Here is a 21,754-nt window from a genome sequence, read left to right as displayed (position 1 = left end):
CGTAAACAACGCATTGCTTGCTAACTTTTATAATAAGTTTCACGAAACCATTTCTTCAGAAAAGAATCTTCTAACTGCCCACACAATAGCTACTAACACACATGGGCTAAGGTATAAGGTTTCTAGGCAGAATACACAGGCAACACAGTGTCATGATAAAATGCAGGATGTAGAGGACTGGATTCGTGAAGACAGCCGATGCTCTAGGCATGCATGGGGTGGGGGTGCGCGCCAGCAGATCCCGGTCCCACAGCCAGGCATGCTTGAACATACAGAGCACAGGACATAATGGGACTCATGTCCATGACCAGCCACAGAAGAGCCAAAGCAAGCCTATGGAAGCCAGGATGACAGATGCCATTTGGAGAACTAATTTGGCCTACAGAAGGCAATGCTAAGGGGAGGCAAATATTGCTTTGGGTCAAGCAGCAGACCGAGGCAACCAAAACAGACCTCTGACCCAGATTTCCTTTTGGCCGTATCGTCTATATTGAGGAGGTCCCCAAAGCGCTCGTTAGTGATAAACTGATGGTGCGTCGGAATGACGCCCGTGTGGCGACGAGCTGCGATATCGGCCTCTTCTTGCTCACGCTTAAGTCGTCTCTGGTCCGCTAAAAGTTTCTGCCATGAGATTGCATAAAATGGGCAGTGAATCATCCGGTCCAGGGTGTTGGAAAACTGCCAACAAAACAACTAAGGAAAAAGGTGCTGGGTGAATGGGGGGAAATGCTGAGGGTCAGGTGTCAGAGGGGCTTAATGGCCACAACTACCACGTCCCCCTGTAGCCACACCCCACATACTCTGTGGAGGAGGGAGACCGCACCACATGGGAGACACCTGGGGAACCCTGGGCCACGGGGGAAGGATGAATTCCAGACAGTTACAGTCTAGAAAACTGTCTCCTGGTTCAGCCAAAAGCCTCCTGCCCCCAATACATGGCCACAAAGTCCAGGCCCTCGGGGAGGGGGGGGGGTGGGTGGAGTATCTGGAGCATCCACAAGCATGCTGGGCTGGAGGTGGGGGTCTGGGGGTGCTGCCCTCACCTCATTTAGGCAGTGATGAGTTCCCAGTGTCTTCCCACGGTGGGGCCAGGGCTGGCTGATTCCTCCTACCCGAATCTGGGCTCTTACTATGCAGGATCTATGGCAACTAGATCATTTTTGTGCTTCCTAGGTCTGTTATTCTAATATGCTCCAGAGTAGAGATGCCCATTTCAGAAACTATGACACCCCTTCTCCTAGGCTGGCCAACCCCTCCCCTGAGCACAATGTCTAGGAGGCCTTAGCACACTCACCAAAAGCTATTTTTGTGACTGACAGACAACATCAATTACTTTCTTACTGTACTTTTTACATAACTATTTCTTCATTAGGTGAAATGAGGCTGAGTTTAAAGGAGTGATGTAGAATATAAATATAAAGGATGAACTTGGAATAAAAACACCTCAGTTTAGAAGAATTATGCTCTCCTAAATTAAGGAAACAGTCATCTACTTCTATTTTTAAAGGCTTCTTCTTTTCTTCCTCTGTTTTTAAAGGCTTTTTCAAATAAGTAAACAATGTTGCCTTTTACCAAATGTCCTCATGTCCTATTGAAGTGATGCTATGGAATAGAATTTTAATGTGTTTTCTTATTCCATACTGGTCGTACATTCCTGGGATTACCATCCCTTGTAGAAAAGCATTGCGGAGGACTGGTAATTCTTAGCATTTTCAGTAAGGCATTAGTCTTCTTCCAGCAGGCAGTTAAATGCCTCACGTGACACCCAGCCCCAAAGGATGGTGGAATTGATTTTCCCATTTGTCGCCAGGAACTACAAATAATCAAGAAACGAATTCTCAAATGGCTGTGGGATGCCCAGTGCTCAGGTAAGTTGTCGGAAAGATTACATGAGAAAAGACATGAGACAGTGCTTTGCAAAGCCCAGAGCCACTGAAAGGGCACTGGCCCAGGAACGTGGAGCCCTGGTTTCTAGCTGTTTCTCTGGTGTCAGTTAACTTGCTGTGTGACCTCGGGCAAGTCACTATCCCCCTGGAGTCCCGTCCTGGCTAACACAAGGGGGCTTGGCTAGAGGCCTACTAACGTCCCTTCCAGGACTGACATGTTCTCATTTTCTGCAATGCCACGATCATCAATGTTCGTAATAAAGCATTTGCAAAGAAAGTTGTCAGGACTGACACTCCATTAGCTGGTAGTGTGAGTTGTTTCTGTAGCAGTGGGGAGGGACCGCTGTTGGAGGCTCCCGTGACCCCCGGTGCTCAGGCCATGGTCACATATGATCAGTGGAAGTGGGCAGCGAAGGGAGCAAAGCTCCCAGCCCAGTGCTTGGATCGGACCTCAGCAAATCCATCGTCCCCACAGTTTAACCAGAGAAGCCAAACACCATGAATGAAGACACAACTGTGAGCCAGTGTCATTCAGGGAACAAGATACTCCTCTTCTGAACGCACCCTGTAATACAGCAATTGCTAAACCAACTAAGTAAAATATGCCTCCCATGTAACGGGCATGATCCTATCACAAAGCCTTCCACGTTGGACACTAGTATTTATATTAATAAAATGGAATGTCATCTTCTTCCTTGTATCTCAGGGACAGCTACTAGAGGTGAAACGGTCTGTGGCCTGATGGACCCTCACTGTGAGTTTTTCATCTGTTTTTACAAGTAAGCCTGCAGGTCACATGCTTCCTTCTTTCTCTCCCCGGACAGATACCGTCTTAATGAATACTGTCCATATTATGCCTGCAGGCGGGGAGAGCTACGGTCTTTTTGTCTCAGCAGCAGTGACTATTATCATCCAGCCCCCCAAGGTCAGCTTTATCCTAAATCCTGAAGGAAAATCCACCTCAACTCTGAAACCACTCAACGAAAAGGAACGTAGGAAAGGGGCTTCGGACTTTACAGGGAAAGGGACAGAGCTGTGTACACACGGGCACTCTCTCCTCCTGGCACCAGGCTCAAAGCAATTCTTCCACCTCCTAACTTGACACGGGAAAATGGTCCCTGGAGCTGGTTTCGTCTATTGGACCCTTCCTGCTGGGAATGCAAAGTCCAGAAAGCATGCCTTGAAACACGACTTTATCACAACACACCCTTGTGATTTTGCCCCTTTGGCTGATACGTAGAACTGCCTCTTTCGAAATCCCAGGAGAACACGCTCCTTCCCCAGTCATTCCACTGCCGTGTAGACATTTCAGCCGCTGCTAGAAGAGGTGCGTGCCCGGAAGTTCTTGGTGGGGGTTTCCCGGCATCTATGGGGGTACCTCTTCTTCTGAGTTAAAGGCAACTTCTTCAAATTACTTTATAAAATGTATCATGGTGGTCATTATTTATTACTTCTCAGTCTCCTTTTTCCTGCTGCACCCTCTCCAACAGGAACTGTGCTTTGTGCCAACAGAGGGGTGGGCAAGACTGGGGATATATGTAGAGAATAATAAGGCGGGGACTGGGGAGGGGGTGAGTGAGTGGAGCCAACTGCGGGTCCCCTCACATGGCGCTGAATGCAGGGCGAACCTCCCCTGCAGGGACGCTAGTGGGACTTGGCATTTAGAACCTAGTGCCTGTGGGGATATCAGTCCTACTTTTTGGAGAAGTGGAACAATTGAGCTTATGCCACATAAAAAGCCATTTGCGAAGATGCCAATCTTCGCTTCCCATTCCTAGGTCATGTCACCTGACAGATGTCTAGAATGTTCGCTTCCTTCATATTTTTATCTAAGAGCTAAGAGGTTTTCAAGATGGCATTTACCTCTTTATCATCATGACGCCTCCGAATAAATTCTTCCGTGGATTCCAAATAATCAGCAGGTATAAAATGTCTTGGTGATTCTGAATCTTCAAAACAACAAAGTAGAATTAAAACACGCAAAGATTTAGTGGGAAACCAGACTGGGATAAGATTTCACCCTTCAGCCATTATCAAGTTTTTACTGTCATGGATTATTGACCAATACTCAAATTCTGAAGAGGAACCAAATCCGCGCCCCCCCCCCCCCTTTTTGGATGTACTTGTAAAAGCCAGTTTAATACAAAGCAAACTCATCAGAAGGCAAAACGTGAGCGGAGAGAGGACCTTCTCTGAAAAGTGTCCCTCCTAAGAGGCGTGCAGGATCTTACAGGGACACACCATACACTCACACACACACAGGGCCACTGGGAGAGGCTGCCTCTCAAAAAACCGTGGGGTGACGGTGGATTGGCGTGAACTCCAAGGGGTTCAAGAGTTCAAATGGACGAATTTCTCAGCTGAGCTAAACGGCCAATTTTTCTTTCGAAACAGAGTTTGGTGGTTAGTCTAAATGACATGAGGGGCTTTGTTTTTAAAGAAGTGCAGCCACTACGAGCCATGATTAATTGCCAAGCAAAACAAACAGAAAACAAAAGACAGACCAGAAAATGAGCACCAAGGGCACACGGGAAAAGGGGACAGAGCAAGCAAGGTGGAGAGACGGGTGAGGTGAGACTGGGCAAATACACAAATGCCACCTCCGAGGGATGTTCCCAGTTCACTGTGTGGGTTGTTGTTCCTGTCCAGGCCAGGGTCTGAGTACGGCATGGAGTTGCCATTATGAAAGGCCCTCAGGCAGTCCTCTGGGACTGCGGGTCTCCCCTGAGGGGGCTCCGAGATCCGGCTCAGCCTCGCCATGGTGTGTCGGGAAGACAGGCGTCTGGGAACCGAGGGCTTCCCCTCAGAGGGGGTCTCGTCCTGATGGGGCTGGCTGGGCAGGTCTGGTTTCTGGCCAGCCAGGGGGGCTGAGAAGTCACCAGGGGGAGGCTGCCTGGGGTGGTACTGGAGGGGCTTTTTCAACCGGAAAGGGAGGGGGCTCATTAGGTAGATGTTCCTGAGGAGTGTGCTCCTGTCCCCCCTGAGATCTGGGCGCCAGTCGGGCTGCCTGGACGTCTGCCGCTGCTCGTGCTTCCGGATGGTGGTGAAGCGGGTGTACGAGGCTGGGCAGGTGCCCTTGCACTTGGGGAGGCGGTGCTTGGGAAAGTCTCCGTGGACACTGCTGCTGCTGCCCTCCCTGCTGTCACTGGAGATGTTTGAACAGTGGTCCAGCTCGTCAGAGCAGGCAGAGAGGGGCTCAGAAGGCACGAGGCCCCTGAAGCCCAAGGTGGGTTCGGCCATGTTGCTACACGTCGGGGCGGCGTAGAGCCCCCCCGGGTTCATCCCGTCCATCTCCCGGGGCCGCAGCTTGGTTGACTCCAGGAGGGACTCAGCCGAGCGGGCTGAGGTCAGGCCACTCCGGGACAGCACAGGCATGGGGGACTTGCTCAGCCTCCCGGACAGGTCCAGGGACGGCATGGACCGGGACCGCTGAATCAGCTGCTCAAACGCTGTGATGCGGGAGGAGACGGTGTGCTTGGGGATGTGCTCCGAGCCCTCCTGGCTGGGGCCCAGCTCGCCCCTGGCCAATGCCAGGCTGCTCCTTTCGAAGTGGGAGGCAAGATCTCGCACACTCGAGGAGGAGAGGGAGCCCAGGAAGAGGCCAGCTCGGTTGATCTGGTGCATGTCCCGGTAGAACATGGTGAACTGCATCCCGGCCTTTCTGGAGAGAGGGCAGGGCCTCCTGGCACTGGTGCCGCACTCCTGGAGGCTCACGGTGCTGCTCGACTGGCTGTCCCACTCCCGCCGGGAGCGCGGGAGCAGGTTCTCGATGCTTCCCCCCACTCGGAGGGGGAGACCTCTTTTGGAATCATTCAAAGACAATGAAACACAAAGGTTCTCACAGCTCTGAGCCTTTTCTGCCGGCAATAAGACACTCTTCTGTTCCTGCAAAAGAGCGCTGGGAGCAGAGAGCCTGGGTTTGAATTTGGAGGGAAGGATTTCCGAAATGCAGGCTTTTGCAGCGGACAGGGGTTTCTTGTGCTTACACACGGGGCCTAATGCATTGCTAGTGCTAACCGTTCGGCTAGGAACTGAAGATGAAGAAATCATGTGAGCATTCCCACCTTTACGATCCACTGGAAAGCATGCAGAATAAAATAAACAGACCCATTAGGTTAAAGCTGAAAGCTGCTTAAAAAGAAAATAAAAGGAGAGGTCACATGCTCATTTGTCATAAGGGTTTTTTTTTTTTTTTTTTTTTTTTAAATTTCCAGTCGATGTCCGGAAGCAAAATAATCTGTGCTGCAAAGCAGGAGCAAAGATGCAACAAAAAATGGCCACCCTGCTACAGTTACGAAGGGTTAAGGCTCAGCTATGTCCTAAGAAAAGGGAATCAGAACAAAAAAGAGAGAGATGCTTTAGGGAGAGCAACGTTGGGGTTCAAAGGAAGGGAAAGTAATACCAGAAAGAAAAATGGCCGGTGAAAAACTGGGAGAGGGGGCTCAGAGGGCTCAAAGGCCTGGAAATGGACCTGCACCAGGCAAAGGATATTCCAGTAGCTGGAAGTCACCCGCTGCCGACACCCCGACACTGGGCCTGCACGGGCGAGAGGCATGTGGAAAACCGTGTGGCTGGGCCGGAGCCCCGCAGGCTTCACCCAGTTACCTTTAGTGGAGGCTGAGCTGGAGGGTCGCTTGAGCCCACTCAGGCCCTGGAGAGGGATGTCTCCACCTTCCAAGACGCTTTTGTAAATCTGCCTCTCGTTCTCCAAACTAGCGAGATCCCCGGGAGCCCCGTCTGATTCCCTCTTCACTGCGTGGAAGTTGGAAGAATAGATACTAAAGACAATGTAATTTTAAAAGAGAGAAAAAGAACGGGACTTAGAATGTTTGACATTTTTCTCAAAAGCACATTACCACCTGAGGACAAGAGGCACACTTTTTGGCATCCTAATCAAGCACCGAACTTTCTAAAGGGTATTCTTATTTAGTTAGAGTTCTTCGGACAAGACAAGCCCAAGGGGGAGCCCCAAATGCTCAGGAATCTGACCAAAGAGCAAAAGTGCTGAGATGACTGCATTTGTGCTTTAAAAGAGTAACTGAGAAACTTGGCCTGGGGAGGGCAGGCTGGGAGGGGGTGGGGAGGGGTGGGTGGCTGCTGAGGGCCCAGCAGCTTCACACAAGATGACACAGCCGAGCACGTGAGTGGAGCCTCTGACAGGTCGCCTGCCGGAGTTGGTGACTTCAAGTTCACCACTTGGATTATTTTTCTGGGTTATTCTTCACAAGCGCTTTGGCTGACGGAGCATTGAAGTCAACCATTCTCCCGGGTCTCCAGGAAAATCAGCCACCAAGTGAAAGTGGAACCCGGGATTCTATATGCTGTTATCATCCCAGCCACATGTTACACCAGCTTCTTTCAAAATTCATAGTCAGAATCTTATGACATGTAATAGGAGTATAAACATGGCTCGTCTACATCTTTCATTTATTTTTATCTTGTTGAAATTCTAGGTATTTTTGCAAGTTACCACAAATCCTTTTAGGAATGAGGTGGGGCGCAGAAAAAATTAAGAGCACTTACTCACTGAGCCCCTCCCTTCCCCTAATCCCAGTTTTCTACGCCCTCACCCCTACTGACACATGGAGACACACAGACACACACTCAGATAAGGGAACGACCCCCTTCCCACTGAAGTACTCAGGCCTCTGCTTGGCTGCTTTTCGGTCTTACTGAATTCGGTTTACTGGTATCAGTATGGATTTTTTTTTTTTTTTCTAGCTCTGGAGATGTAAACAGCTTGATAGAATTTCTCTATCCCAATATTTTATGATGAATAGTATCAAGTGTATAGAAAAACTTAAGTAATTATAATAGTGAACCCCCACATATTCTGGGTCCCCAGACTGGACACACAACTCTGGACTTCCTTTGCTGTATCACACATCTTCCGATCTCTTTCCCTCTCCCCATCCCTCCACGATGGGATTATTCCTACATCTCACACAGCCTCTCGGTCGCCATGGTCACAGATAATGGCAGCAGCAACTCTACTAAACGTGCTGAGATGTCCTATGTGGGAGGCTTGACGATCCTTCTCTCTTTAATCCTCACAAACAATCCTACTTTCCCCATTTTTGGACGAGGGAAGGAGGCACCAAGAGATCTGGGCACTGACTGGGGAACGGCAGAGCCAGAACTTGAGCTGCGTCGTTGGGCACCACCCAGCACCCCTAGCCGAGCATTTCCCCACGAATGAGGAGGCAGTGAGAGCCCAGGCGTGCACACCACGGGAGGCCCAGGGATGCTCGAGCCCTGCCGTGAACGTACTCCGGGGCACAAGAGGCCCCAGAGCCCAGGAGTCAGAAATGGAAAGGAGGAGGAGCCTCTGGTACAACGGGCAATGTGTCTACCCCCAAGGAGGGAAGTTCCCTGAGCAGCAGCACCGCTTCCAGCCCTCGGCAGCCAGCACTTCCTAGCCCCTTCCCATGTGCCCAGCCTGCCTTTCAGGGCTTTGATTCCTCTACTTCAGGGGACTGCCTAGGAGGTCGGGGTCCCCCCCCCCCCGTCCCTTCTCCTCATTCTCTCCGGCCTACGTCAGGGGATCAAATGCTTTTCCCCTCTTCTCAGCCTAGACAGAAGAACATTACTGAAAATTTAAGGGGAAAGAAAACCAACTCATAAAGCTGAGACCATAAAAGCATGTAAGTGAACTCAGTCTGCACAGTAGCCTCCAGCGTGTCTCAGAGGGGAGAAACCTCCGGAAGGGGCATGATGGGGCAAGTCTCTTCCCCCCAGGCCGTGCCCTTAACTGCAGGGGCCCACGAGAGGGTCCATGAGTATACCCAATAAATATTTGTTGAATGAATACGAGGTCACACTTTCTGAAAGTAAAATTGGCACACATGATCTGATTAAGGAAATGCTTTGATTCATGAAGTGTGTTTAGAATTCTTCCGTAAGTATAAGAATGTCATCACATTCACTTAGGCTCCTGATGTCAGTGACTACGGAGCCCTCAGAACGGTGGAAACAGAGAGACTACAGGGAATTAGCATGGCCCAGGCCTAGGCTGGCTGGCCTTGCTGGTGCCCTGGCCCCTGACCGGGGGTGTCCACTCCCACCCTGGAGACAGAGGCCTCGGAACAAGGGCTGCCACCCACACAGCTTTTGCTCTACCTGTAGGGGGGCTTGAAGATATCCCCCCCAACCTTCTGACTGATAAAAGCATCAACTCCAGCCAGAGGACAGGAGGACCCTGAAAGGTGACTTGCAAGGTTGTGGCACTCTATATGCCAAGTTCAGTCAATGTAAGCTCATCTAAATGGACTTTAACTTTGAATTTCATAATTAAAAATAAATCTGCCCCTCTTCTCAGTTTCCCTTTCAGAGGCTGCCTTCACTTTGGTTGCATTTTCCGGTTCTGTCCTTCAGTTTAACCCCACGGTGCTCCTTTTTATACAATCTCAACTTCTAAAAGGTCCACGTACAGGTGTCCTTTAGCCTTGCCAACCAACTGCAGTGGTGAGCGGACAGTCTCTTAGGCCCTGCTTGCCCTGGTTTTGGGTCACCAGACTGCCCTCAGCACTGGGGAGGGACTGCCAGAGGCTTCTATCCTGCTGTCCTTTGAACTGCCTCAGCCTCGGTCATAAACTCCAAGCCGGTCTTTTCTGGTTCCACCTAACGTCATTTGGTCATGACTCTTGCCGCACCCAGCTGCCTGATTTCACACCTCCCCTACCTCACGACCTGTCAGAAATCCCCTCCTGCCCTCAGCCACTCCACTTTCTGGCTTTATTCCATCCATTATCACCATTTCGTCCTGCTTCCCCACCAGAATGACAAACCAGCACTCAGGAAATCTCTCAGAAGGGATTTGCTATAGCTAATTGTTTTCTTTCTGATACTGAAGCCAACATGCTTTTTCCAGATGGGCAACACTTCCCAACTGAAGCCCTCCTTGGTTAAAAACACATCTACAAGCTCTGGAACAATGTTTTCAAATGTATCCTCACCATCACATCTCCTAATGTTGGAAAGACAGATACCATTTGTCCCATTGTACCAAAGGGAAACTGAGGACCAGAGTGCTGAAGGCAATTGTTGAAGGTCACAGAGTTGCTGGGTCTCTGCCATGTTCAAAGAGATCAAACGGGATGAGAAAAGCAGCGGGGCTGATGAGCAAAGCCCAATCAGCATTGGCAGCTACGACCCCGTTAACAGAACAAGCCTAGTTTAGCAGCCTGGGCTGAGCCAGTTTCCAGGTCAAAGACAGCAGGCTGGAGGACACAGCGCAGACAACTCGCCCTCTGACTAAGATGCAAAGGGCGCTGAGTTTCAAGGGGATTCAACAAAAACACACTCACTGGAAGAAGAAAGTGAGAGAATGGAGTGATCCTCTTAGGGTCAACAGTTTGCAACCCTGTAACCAGATGGGCTCCGGAGGACTCCAGCCTGACTCCAACGAGCAATGCGCATCAGCTAAGGATAACCTACTCTGTTTGAAAAACTTGGAAACAATCTGTTGCCCAAGTTCTTTCATCTGTAAAACCAATAGGTATGATAAGACTGTCCAAGAAATCCACCTTCAAATCTGTTATTATATAGACCTTCCTTTTGAGCTCCAGATGCATACATTCAACTGCCTTCTAGACACCTCCACCTGGGTATTCCTCAGGCATCTTAAACTCCACATGCCCCAAATCAAACCCAGCTCTGTTCCTGTCTCCCATGGCCCAAGCCAGAAAGCCCAGGGAATCAACCCCTTTCTCCCTCTCCTTGCTCCCCAAGCCTAACCAGTCACCAAGTACTGCTTACTCCCTGTCCTGACACAGCGTGCACCAGTCCCTTCCCTCGACCTCCCCGGCTACCACCTCACCATTGCTCACCTACACCTCTGCAGTAAGCACACCCTCACTACTGCCTCTTCAGCCCTGACTCGCTCTGGTCATCTCTGCAAATCACTGCCAATGGTATTTCTAGAAAAGATCTCACGAGGTCATTCCACTGCTCATTTTATTCACTCAAATATTTACTGAGCACCTATTAAGTGTGAATCACTCTCCTAGGTGGAGCTTCAACAGGGAAAACAATAGACAAAAAATTCCAGCCTCATGGAATTCACTGTCCAAAACCATTTGTTGGTTTCAGCAGGGAAAAAAAAAAAGTAACTGCTTTAAACCATGGCTTTGGGGAAAGAAGTCTAGGAAATCTGGGGAGGGCAGTTTCATCTTTAGCCTCTGTACTGCAGGAAGAAAATGATCTTTTAGATTTATAATATGTGATTGTCATTCCTTCTCTCCTGGGTCCTGTCACTGCGTTTACCATACTGGATTCTAACTGTGATTTACAAGTCTGTGTCCCCATTACACTCTGAGCCCCTTGAGGGCAGGCGGTTTATCTTATTAATCTTTGCATGCCTAGCGCCTAGCACTGCTTTTCAATAAATATTAGTAGAATAAATGATTCTATAAAATTAAATGCTCACATGCAGATTTCTGAGAAATGAAAATTACATTTTCAAGGCCCAGTGGAGTCTCTAGCGTTTCATTTAGTTCTTCAGGTAATGATTTGTGTTTTGATCCTAGGTTAAGAGAAAGAAGGGTTTTTTGAGGAAAAATCAGCTTGTTCTTGAGCGCCACTTGCTGGCCAAATAGAGGAAAGCTCTTTGGTTAGGCAATAAAATGTATGATTGCTAATCCAAGCTGAAATGCCAATGAAGAAAATGAGTACTCTTCAGGGCTGATTTAAGATCTGATAACTCTAGGAAAATAAAATACAAAACTGGACACTGTGACTGCAAGCAAAAAAAAATATTTTTTGACAGTAAGGACTGGTAGTTCTACTGGGATATTGGGACTATGGGTAAATTTCTTTCTCTCTACACCCACATTCTTTTAACATTGTGATATGTAATCATGGTAATGAATAAAATTCTAAAACTGCAAGTCTGTCCAAGATATGAAAATGGATTTAACACAACTTCTCCAGTGACTTTTTTTTTTTTTTTAATTACGATGTTTTTGAACCTGAGCCATTCCTGCGTCTTCTCCTTCAATCCCTGGGGTTAAGTCCAGTCTTGCCAACGTTTTTTTTTTTTTTTCAATACATCCTTCCCAACCATCCAGTGAGAGGAGCCAGATTCAGTCTGCAAGTTGCCGACCTCAGTGCTGAGCGCGCTGGATGCTGGTTAATTAAGACTCACAAGCTCATTCATTTATTCAGCAAACATTTGCTGTGCACTTCCCTGGGTGTCAGGCTCCCCAACAATTCCAAACCTTACTTCCTCGTTTGAACAAACTGAAAGAAAACCCCACCTGCCTTACTGAAAAATCCCCAACTGGAAGAATAGCAGGAGGATAAAACTTATCTATTCCTCCCAAGTAGTTCATGAGAGCCAGGCTACGGCTGAAACACAGAGGTCTTTGGAGACCTATTTCAATGACATAAATAAGAGCGCTTGATAAATTAACCCAGCAAATATCTTTAGGTCCACAAATACTCAGAATGTCTGAAGGCAATTTGCTCTTTTAAGCAGTTTGCGTTCGGCCCCTTCGATCCTGCTAACGGTATTATACATAGTTACTTACACTGTTTTTTTAAATCACTCAAAACCAGTCAACTGTAGCATGCTTTCTGTGAACTTCCTGCCCCATTCTGAATCAGGACGGTGCAGACGAGACCTTATCGCTAACACCATCCCCTGGCCTAGAACTTCAATGTCTCTCCTCCAGCTACAGCTCTGCCAGGTGCCAACTGTGGAATCATGGGCATCACGCTGCCTTATGGACCTGTTTACTCACGTATAAAATGGGGATCGCTCCTGGAATGGTGAAAGGACTCAATGAGGGAATGAATGTACGATGCTAACTGCAGGGCCTGGCACATAGTAAACGTCCAGCAAGTCACTGGGATTATTTCATTCAAGACCTGCATTCCTAACTTTGACAGCCCGTGGGTACTGCTTTCTCTTCTGAATACATTTATGATTTATTTTCATTCTTATTTATTATATTTATTAACTTATTATATTGACTGATTATACCCCCGGGGGCCCAAACCTGAATACTTTTAATCCTTGGTCTCCCTTCCTTCATTTGCCACTTTGCCTTCTCATTTACCAACATTTTGGGGGGGGGGGGTGTTTTTGCTGCCAAAACTACTAAGGTACTGTATCTTATGCTATGATAGTACAGAGCATGGTGCCCTAGATCCAGCAAGAACTCACCAAGTGAACTAAGGAATTCACTCGGCCAGCCACCAGAAGCAGCCTTTCCTGTCCCACGCACTCTGGGGAGATGGGAAAAGGAAAGGGGGTTGAGGGGGGGAGACCAGGCAGAAGGGTTAACACTGAGCCATCCTGAAAACAGGATTATAGGGGCAGGGAGAGATCTGGAGCAATCAGTGGGCAGTCAGGACTGTCCAAGTGACAAATAGGTGGCCTCAGGGACCAAGGAGAGTTTGCAGGGAACTGTGGCCTTATTTACTTATTTATTTGTCAGAGAGAGAGAGAGAGCAAGCGAGCGCACACAAACAGGGGGAGGAACAGGCTCTCTGCGGAGCAGGGAGCCCGATGCGGGGCTCGATCCCAGGACCCTGGGATCATGACCTGAGCCGAAGGCAGACGCTTAACCACCTGAGCCACCCTGTCACCCTGGAGCTGTGGCCTTTATCTGCAGGTAGCCTAAGGTCATCTGGTGTACTTCATCTCTGAAAGCACATCTCTGGGGACCTAGAGGACCTGTGACTTGTCATCCTTGCAGCTGAAGGCACAGTTCAACTAGCTCTTTAAAGAGAATGAGTCTCAGAGCCCAGAGTGGAGGGAGATCGGGAAGATGCTAGATCTGAGCTTTGATGTCTGTCACACTGCTGGCCTGATGACCGACCCCACAGTAGGCGAAGACTTAATGCCTGGACTTTTCCCAAGGCGGACTGTCTCCTAAGGCAGGTAACTTCCCTTCTAGCTGCTGTTCTAATATATCTTCTCAATTTCTTCTTGCGCTGGGGTACATTAATCATAATCATTAACACACATATTTATAGAAAAAAAATGAACAGAATGGATCTAGTGAGAGGTTTGGTCACTAAAAGAATTAAGACTTTTCCAATTTGGGGGCGCCTGGGTGGCTCAATCAGTTAAGCATCTGCCTTCAGCTCAGGTCGTGATCCCAGAGTCCTGGGATCAAGTCCCACATCAGGCTCCTTGCTCAGCAGGCAGCCTCCTTCTCTCTCTGCTTCTGTCTGTCACTCCCCTTACTTGTGCTCTCTATCAGTCAAATAAATAACATCTTTAAAAAAAAAAAAAGATTTTTCTAATTTTCCACTGAAATACCCTAACCCCAGCTGACTGACTTTCAAATGAAACTACTCTTGTTGAATTCATTCTTTGGCAAGGTAGGTAGGACATTCCCAAGTGACCACAACATTTGCCAAAAATTCTATAAACTCAGCATTCCGATCAAGCCAGGTTTCTATTTGAAGAGGTGGATTTTGCTCATTGTGGGTTTACCCAACCCCAAAGGAACAGGCAACAGTTGTGCCTTTGGCCCTCATCATACTTCCAAGACTGAGATACAGATACGATGGTGACGAGAAGCTGTTTCCACCAGAACAAGCACCCAATTCCACTGGGGGCACCGGGTACCCCAGAGAGGCAGCCCTTGCCTTCAGGGAGTTTCTAATTTATCAGCAGTTATAAAAATACATGAGTATGATTCAGGTACCCAGCCACAGAAGTGCCATAAGAGGCCTTAACATTAAATTGGGTACAAAGAGGCTCAGGGCCTATTTATACGTGCTCAGAGCTCGCCATGTACTGTGTAAGAAAGGGGTAGGGGACAGGACTGAGACATTTCAGCTGGCATAATGGCCGCATGGCAAAGTACTGAGAAAAGTAATCCGTACAGGGCTCAGGATGGTCTGGAGAGGGGGAAAGAGGCTGGTGGTGACTCCACGAAGTGAGCGGAGTGTGCACTTATCACCCAGGCAGAATCCTGACTGGTATAAGGAAATAAATCCACATTTCTCAGCATCAGTCAAGTCCGCCCCCTCTTGGCCCCATCTTTCCCTGTGACAGGTGCCACCCCAGGACCCAACCCCACCATCCCCCCACCTTTATGCCCAGCACAGCCTGTCTCAGTCACACATCGCCTCCAAGAACCACCAAATGAGGTGAGCTTGGATTCCAAACTCAGACAAACTCACATTCTAAAGGTAAAGATGCCAACACAGGAAAAAGCTTCTCAAAGGTAATAGGAATCATCGCAAAATTAATTTGGAGAAGGAGGAGAAAACAGAAGAAACATAATTTGAGGACAATGATTAAATGGCTACTTATCACTAAAGCCACGAGACTGATACAAATAAAACATACTCGGATCCAAAACACAAGCCTCTTCCCATCTCTGACATTAATACATGAAGCCATGTACGTGGTGGCAACTTACTATCCAGGAAGCTCTGAAGAAATTTCCGGGCTGGGGCTGACTGCTGAGCTCTGTAAATGTCAAAAAAAGAAAGAAAAGAAAAGAATGTAGATCACTGATTTTGCATCAGATGTTCCAAGTCAAGGGGGAAAGAGAGCAGCCCCTTTCCTTTCCTGATGTAGCCAAGGACCTTTGGGAGATGGGGCCCTTGGCCGGAAAGGTCTCAGTGCTGGACGCTTTCTGGGCCAGTGGGTGCTCTCGCTCTCTGGGTGAGGTGGAAAATGACCCCTTAGCTTAGACTTAGCTTTCATATAAAGATAGATCTACGAGGTGGATAGCCCACCATCTGGCCAACATGCATTAGTGACATGGACAAGACAACACCGCCGTCATCAGCTTATCCCCAGTCCTCAGAGCCCCTGGACAAGCCCACCAGAGACTCCTTCATGCACCCCAGATGCCACCTCCAGAGAGAGGGTCACCCAACACCTTAGGTACAGAAAATACAAAAAATGCATTTGAAAAGACCACACTGTATTTAGATCATTTGTTCACCCTGCAGATTTAGAATGTGGAAATGGGGAGAAATGCAGTTTCACAAAACCTAGGAGTGGGGGAGCATTTTATAAAATGACAGGCCACTATGCAAAAGAAAGAAAACAACCAAAAGCCACATGCAGAGAAAAGGCAATATAATTAAGTAGTTTAAGCTTTCTGTTGTTGTCTTGGAGAAAAAAAAGGCAAAGGGCTCAATATATTTTTTAAAAAATAATGTGGTAGTTGAATAAATCGATGAAAAGGTTAACTTTTAAAAGATACTTCTATCTCTAAATAATAATCATTTCAAGGAAAAGATGCTATCTGGAAAAGAGATATTGGGGGAAAGGAGAGAAACAGCAGGAGACAGAAAAGGAAGATTGTCCAAGAAGGATGCGAGGACGGGAGGGGAAGCAACCGTTATCGGGGCTCACCCACCTGGTCCTCTACCTGCTGAACACCCACCCTCAACCTGCTGGGTCCTCTCACTTTGGAGGGCGCCTCTGCCCCAGCATGAGGACTCTACCCTCCCCCACTCCCAGTTGCCCACCATTATTCCTCAGAGAAGGCAGCCCTCTTGCCCGTTGTCTCCTGCCCATTTCTCACCTCGGCACCTGTCCTATTCTGGGTCTTCATCCACTTTGAAGATGATGCCCTGGTCTCCATCTTGGAAAACTTTTGTGTGACCCTGCAGAGTCCTCTGGGAACAGCTCCCGCCCCTTCCTTCCACATTCACATGTTTTCAACAGTGCTGTACCCCTGGGGGATCCCCAGATGCTTCCCTACTCTCTAGCTCCCAGCAACCTCTAAGGTGTTTAGAAACCTCCGGGTTATCAAATCCACTGACCTTTCCTCAGAGTCTACTTTTGGGGACCTCTCTGGAGCACCAGGTAGTTGTCATACTTTCTCTTCTTGTTCTACTACTTTTCCTCCTTCTTCTCTGAACTGTTCACCCTCTGATCCTCCCCTTCTTCTCCTGCTCCCTGTCATCCAACATCCCAGTGGGTAGTTACTGCTCTCATCCTTCCTGTCCTTCAATCTGCCATCTGCTCCTAGGACTTCAGCCTTCATTTCTCTTAAGGTGACTCCAACTGACTATGTAGGCCCCTTCCTCTCTTAGGAGACATAGTCTTCTATTTCCAGCTGCCTACTGGATATGCCCTAGGTGATATCCAGCCAACACTTCACGAATGAATCACCTAAAACTAGCTCCATCTTACCTCTCCACGGATTTTCTCCCCATCTTTCTTATGTGACATACTGATGTCCTCATCCTTCCAGCTTTCTGGCCAAAACCCTAGGAATCTCTGAGGAATAATGGTGGGCAACTGGGAGTGGGGGAGGGTAGAGTCCTAGAGTTGTTTCTGTCCCTATTCCATCCAATTCTTTGTTCTTCACACCAATTAGTTAAAATGTCCCATTGCAATTTCCTCTGTGAGCACTCTCATACCACCCCTCCCCCCTTCATGCTAATGCCACTGGAGTGTGGGCTCTCATCACTCCATGCCTGGACCACCACGGTAGCCTCCTTGCCCTCTGCACATCCAACTGGAGGTTCTCCTTTCAACCCAGCCTCTCTAGAGGATGCCGACCTTCCTAAAACAACTCCTGAACCACATCATTGGGCTGTGCACAAAATCATCTCCTAACTGTATTTCTGAGCCTCTACAATCCAGGGTCAACCCTCTTTCCTACACCTACCCATCACTACCACCACCCCCAATTTTCTATTATAGCTGAATCTTCTACTTTATTCCTTGAATACATGCTAAACACGATCACTTCTGTGCTCTTTTTGTGCTTCACATGGATGCCCCCTATTTCTACCACGTACCTACACTGCACCCATCCTTTAAGGTCCCGGCTAACTCCCCTGGGAAGTCTTCCCTACTTTTCCGCAAGATCACTCTTCCTCCTGGCACTTAGAGCCCATACCATTCTTTTAGCTCTTCACAGGCACTGCTGTGTACTGTTGGAGATCTTTTATTTATGAGTGTGCCTAAACGGTCATGTTCCTAAAGGCAAATTTCATTGTTTTTGCCGGATTTAGAGCCTCTCTCAGCATGTCCCATACCTATTAGGGACTCATGGGGAACATGTAACTGAACCAATGTGAAGATGACTCATTCATGCATCAGACCCTTCTTGGTGCCCCACCTTGGCCTGGGCAGGAGTCCAGGTACTGGAAGCTGCCTCTGACCTCAGGGAGGCCTCAGTGAGTTCAGTAATTCTCCAGCTGCCCCTCCATCCTTGCATGTGTTATAGGGCTGCTCCTATTAGACTACTTTAAAAGGGGACCCCTGACTCATTTTATGACCTGTAATCTTAGCACTCCGGTCCTACCCCGGAGCACTTTAGGACTTACCTGCCGTTAGTTCTCACTCTTGAACTAGCTCAGACCTTCCATCCCACAGTGGCTACAGCTGGTTCCAGTCTCTGCCCTGGTTGAAACTGAGCATCCCCTTTCCCTGCTCCACGACCTATCTGCTTTGACTGTGCGCACCGTGGCTCAACTTCGTGCCTCCCCAAAGTTCTGAAGAGGGGCCTGGAAACACAACTTCCTTGATTGGCCTACAGTTCCTCAGCGTCTGACCTTATCTCAGCCCACCTTGGCTGCTGCCATAACCCCCTGGTTCTTCACTCCTTCCCTGGCTTAAGGGTCTGGCACTCAAGACTTTTCATAACCCGAGTCACTCATGCTGGAGGTCTGACCCTCCTTGTCTCAGTTCTGCTTAAATAGAACAAGATCCATAGCATTTTCCACTTTTCCTGCCACAGTCTGTGGACCTTCCTAGCCTCTTCAGCAGTGTCTGCCTGCCTTTTTTATTTTCTGTAAAGAAACCCTTTCCTTGTAAGAGTCTTTTGTTTTGTCAGGGAGCCCTGGGGGCGGTTCTCCAAATACTTGGTATTTTTCTTCCCCTTGGGAACCTGTTTACCTTGGACTCTCTCTCTGACATAGCCTTCAATAAGCCACATTTTGACATAGCCCCCTCTAGAAATGTCAGTACAGGTTGAGTTTCAAATGCTTGTTTGTGGCCAGGCTGTCTGGTCTCTGGAGTGCATTTTTTCATTGAGAACTTTCTGACCCTTTAAATGACAAATACAACTACTCTGCCAGTACATGTCATGCATGTAAGAGGCACTCAAATCACCGCCACCATGTTTCTGAAAGTGATCTCTGAGGTTGGTATCTCCCAGGGCTGCAAAAAAAAAAAAAAGACAAGGGAATTGCCCCCAAAAGTGGCTCCTGGAAAATTTGGAGCAGGTATACGGAGGCAAAGGACAGGAAGTTATAAGGGTCCCCTCCCGAGAACAGAGAAAGAGAATGACAAGGGGGTGGCATCGTTTAAATCACCAGCCACCCTGCATATTTGAAAAACTCCCTTTAAGGAAGATGCCAAGCTCAAAAGAAATCCAAGCAAAAATTAGCTTGGGGAGGCGGGGAGAGGAATCGAAAATAGGAGTCAGAAAGCCATGCAGCTTATAAAGACCCAGCATAACCATTCATTGCCTCAAGAACATCGAAACCCGAGAGCAGAGAAGAAAACAAAACCAAGCTGGAAGAGAAACCAACAGCGTGAGAAAAACTAGGAAATACCTGGGACGGGTGTGCACTGGGTGCTTTATTAAGCATCTCCGTGTTTCCTAAGCGTGCCTCTAACTCTGCTGAGCAGAGGCTGAGATCTTTTTCTAGATTAGTCTGGTTCAAGAAAGAGAAGATGGGAAAGAATGTTTTAGTTTAGAGGACAGGCAGAAAGAATGAAAGGTTAAGTTTGAAAAATGAATTTGTTTAGTGCTAGGGCTTTAATAAGGCAAAGATGGCATGACCGAACACAAGAGCTCACTAAAAATCAGGTGAAGACGTGAAAACAGAGAATGCAACATTAGGCAGAGAAAATATAAATCCTGAAGTCTTCAGAGCTTCAAAAGTCTATTCTACTTGCTAGAGAGAACTACAAATACCACGGAAACCTACCTTTCGCGAGAGACCTATTTTTTTCTCTTTTCAGAGTATAGTGACTGTGACAAATAGGATATGTCAGGAGAATAAGGCATTGCTTTAAAAACCTCTCAACATTAGTAGAAGTCGTAGAGACTTTGTTAAATAGTTTTATCACCAAGCCAAAAGAAAAAAAACAAGTTATCAAGTTAAAAAAAAAAAAAAGTGATTTAAGAAAATAAAAGAAAAAAAGAAAAAAACCCACAACACACTCACACTAACCAGGCTAGAGAACACACACACAGCCCACGGAGGAGGCACAGCAGAATTACCTTTCTATCCTCTCTAGGAAGGATAGAGCAGTCTCCAGGAGTATAATCCCATATCTTTTTGGGAGGCTGACGGGAAGCAGAGGAGGAAATGAAGAAATGAGCATAAAGACATAAAGACAAACATGGAGACTGGCTCAAACAAAGAGGGGCACGCTAGGAGAACTGTATCAACACAGAAAAGTGAACTCAAAGCACAGGGAGTGGGCACTCGGCCTCCTGAGGAGGCTGCCCAGGGAGGGATTCTGCAGAATTTAGGAGCTGGAAACGTTAACTGGGAAGTTTCTATGTCTACATCTCAAGAGTATGTCATTGTTGGATTCTAAACATTGAAAACGTAAAAAAAGAAAACAGAAGGGAAAAAAAAAGCATTAACACCAATTTGAACAAAAATCAAAACTTTAAAATTCCTCATTTTTTTTTTTTTAATTGAAGTATAGTTGACATACATCCTCACTGTTGTTTTCAAACTAAGATTGACACCGAGATTCTACATTTTTGAAGCAGTCTACTCCAAGGCAAAATTCATCATGTTTAATAAACGTGTGACTTTGGAGATTTGGCCAGGGGAGGGTAAATTTAACCAAAATGTGCTTTCTGTGGTTTGTGGCAATGAAATCTAGGCATAAAATGGGTGTTCAATAAATGCACTGTGTAACTAGATAATTCCACTAGACAACACTTAAATCTCCATTTACAGCTTAACCAGACTTTGATAATTCTGCTGTAGTACAGCCATCCCTCCGTCTGCCTTAGAGAACAGTTTACAAGCTGAATTTGAACAGGGGGACCGTAGCATTATGTTTTTCTCCTTTAACTCTAAGTTAGGATGAGAGCTGCATTCCTAAAACTGCCAGGAGAACCGTGAATTTAATGAGGGAAGGGTTCGGAGGGTAGGACATCTGGAAGTTACAAGCCTCCTGTAATTCTTGAACCTCTCCCCCACCAACTAAACCTTCTTGTTCTGCCTATTTAGACCTGAAATGTCTTATACGATGACCCCTGAAAAAGATGAGATCATTAGTAGCTCCTGGAATTTTGTGCAAATATCATTGTAACTCTATGCAAGCGTTCAAATTGGTTTACGTTGTGACATTTTGCCTTGAGCTTACTTCTAGAAATCACATGGATTTCTGCAGAAATTAGAGGGGAGAAAAAGAAAAAAACCTAACATCCAGACTCTTAGTAATGAATCTGCAATTTGAATCCAAGGGACTTAGTAATGAATCTGCAATCTGAATCCAAGGGACTTTCATCACTGACAGTGATGGGTCAGTAATGCCATCTCTGTTTATGTATACTCTGCAATTTGTAAAGTAGTGCTATTAACAATTACCATTCATCTTTAAGTGCTTACTACACTTGGACTCTTCCCCTGGAGAAGTAGACTTTTTAAAGTCACTTAGGATACCTACTCATTTCTTTCTTTACTGCAAAAAAATAAGGCAGTGCTTACAAATTAAATTGGTTTTAAATCCTTCCAAAAATGATCCCGGGAGTCTTGAATTATTTGATATTCTACAACAACGTATCAGAGCTAAAAGGTACTACAGACAGAATCGTGCTGCAATTTCAGCTCATTCTGGGTGGTGGGCTTTAAGTGCAAGAGTTGAGGAAGAAAGGAGTTCAGGGTAAATCTCTAGTGTCCAAGTTCTGGCAGGCTTCACTTGGGGGAAGTGGGTCCTGAGCTGGTGTGGA

The 21,754-nt window shown here is 47.3% G+C and overlaps 1 protein-coding gene across 46 annotated transcripts in view; it reads right to left on the bottom strand.

The window, feature by feature from the left end:
* The window catches only part of SORBS1 (sorbin and SH3 domain containing 1), a 223,372-nt gene that overhangs the window by 32,218 nt on the left and 169,400 nt on the right, over positions 1-21,754 (bottom strand). For 19 of the 46 annotated variants that reach the window (XM_081823747.1, XM_081823754.1, XM_081823757.1 and 16 more), the window contains 6 exons: positions 20,060-20,125; positions 19,386-19,487; positions 15,272-15,321; positions 6,492-6,664; positions 3,750-3,835; positions 454-621 (listed from right to left, as the gene is read on the bottom strand). In XM_081823747.1, coding sequence (XP_081679873.1) covers positions 454-621; positions 3,750-3,835; positions 6,492-6,664; positions 15,272-15,321; positions 19,386-19,487; positions 20,060-20,125 — 645 coding nt within the window. The remainder of the gene's footprint in view (positions 1-453; positions 622-3,749; positions 3,836-6,491; positions 6,665-15,271; positions 15,322-19,385; positions 19,488-20,059; positions 20,126-21,754) is intronic. The other 27 variants (XM_081823762.1, XM_081823765.1, XM_081823767.1 and 24 more) reach the window with 5 other exon arrangements.

This window comes from Leptonychotes weddellii, chromosome 6, assembly GCF_054177405.1.
Source record: "Leptonychotes weddellii isolate Sample4059 chromosome 6, ASM5417740v2, whole genome shotgun sequence".
Taxonomy (NCBI): Eukaryota; Metazoa; Chordata; class Mammalia; order Carnivora; family Phocidae; genus Leptonychotes; species Leptonychotes weddellii.
The sequence above is the reverse complement of the archived record's forward strand: the minus strand, read 5'-3'. Positions and strand labels throughout refer to the sequence as shown.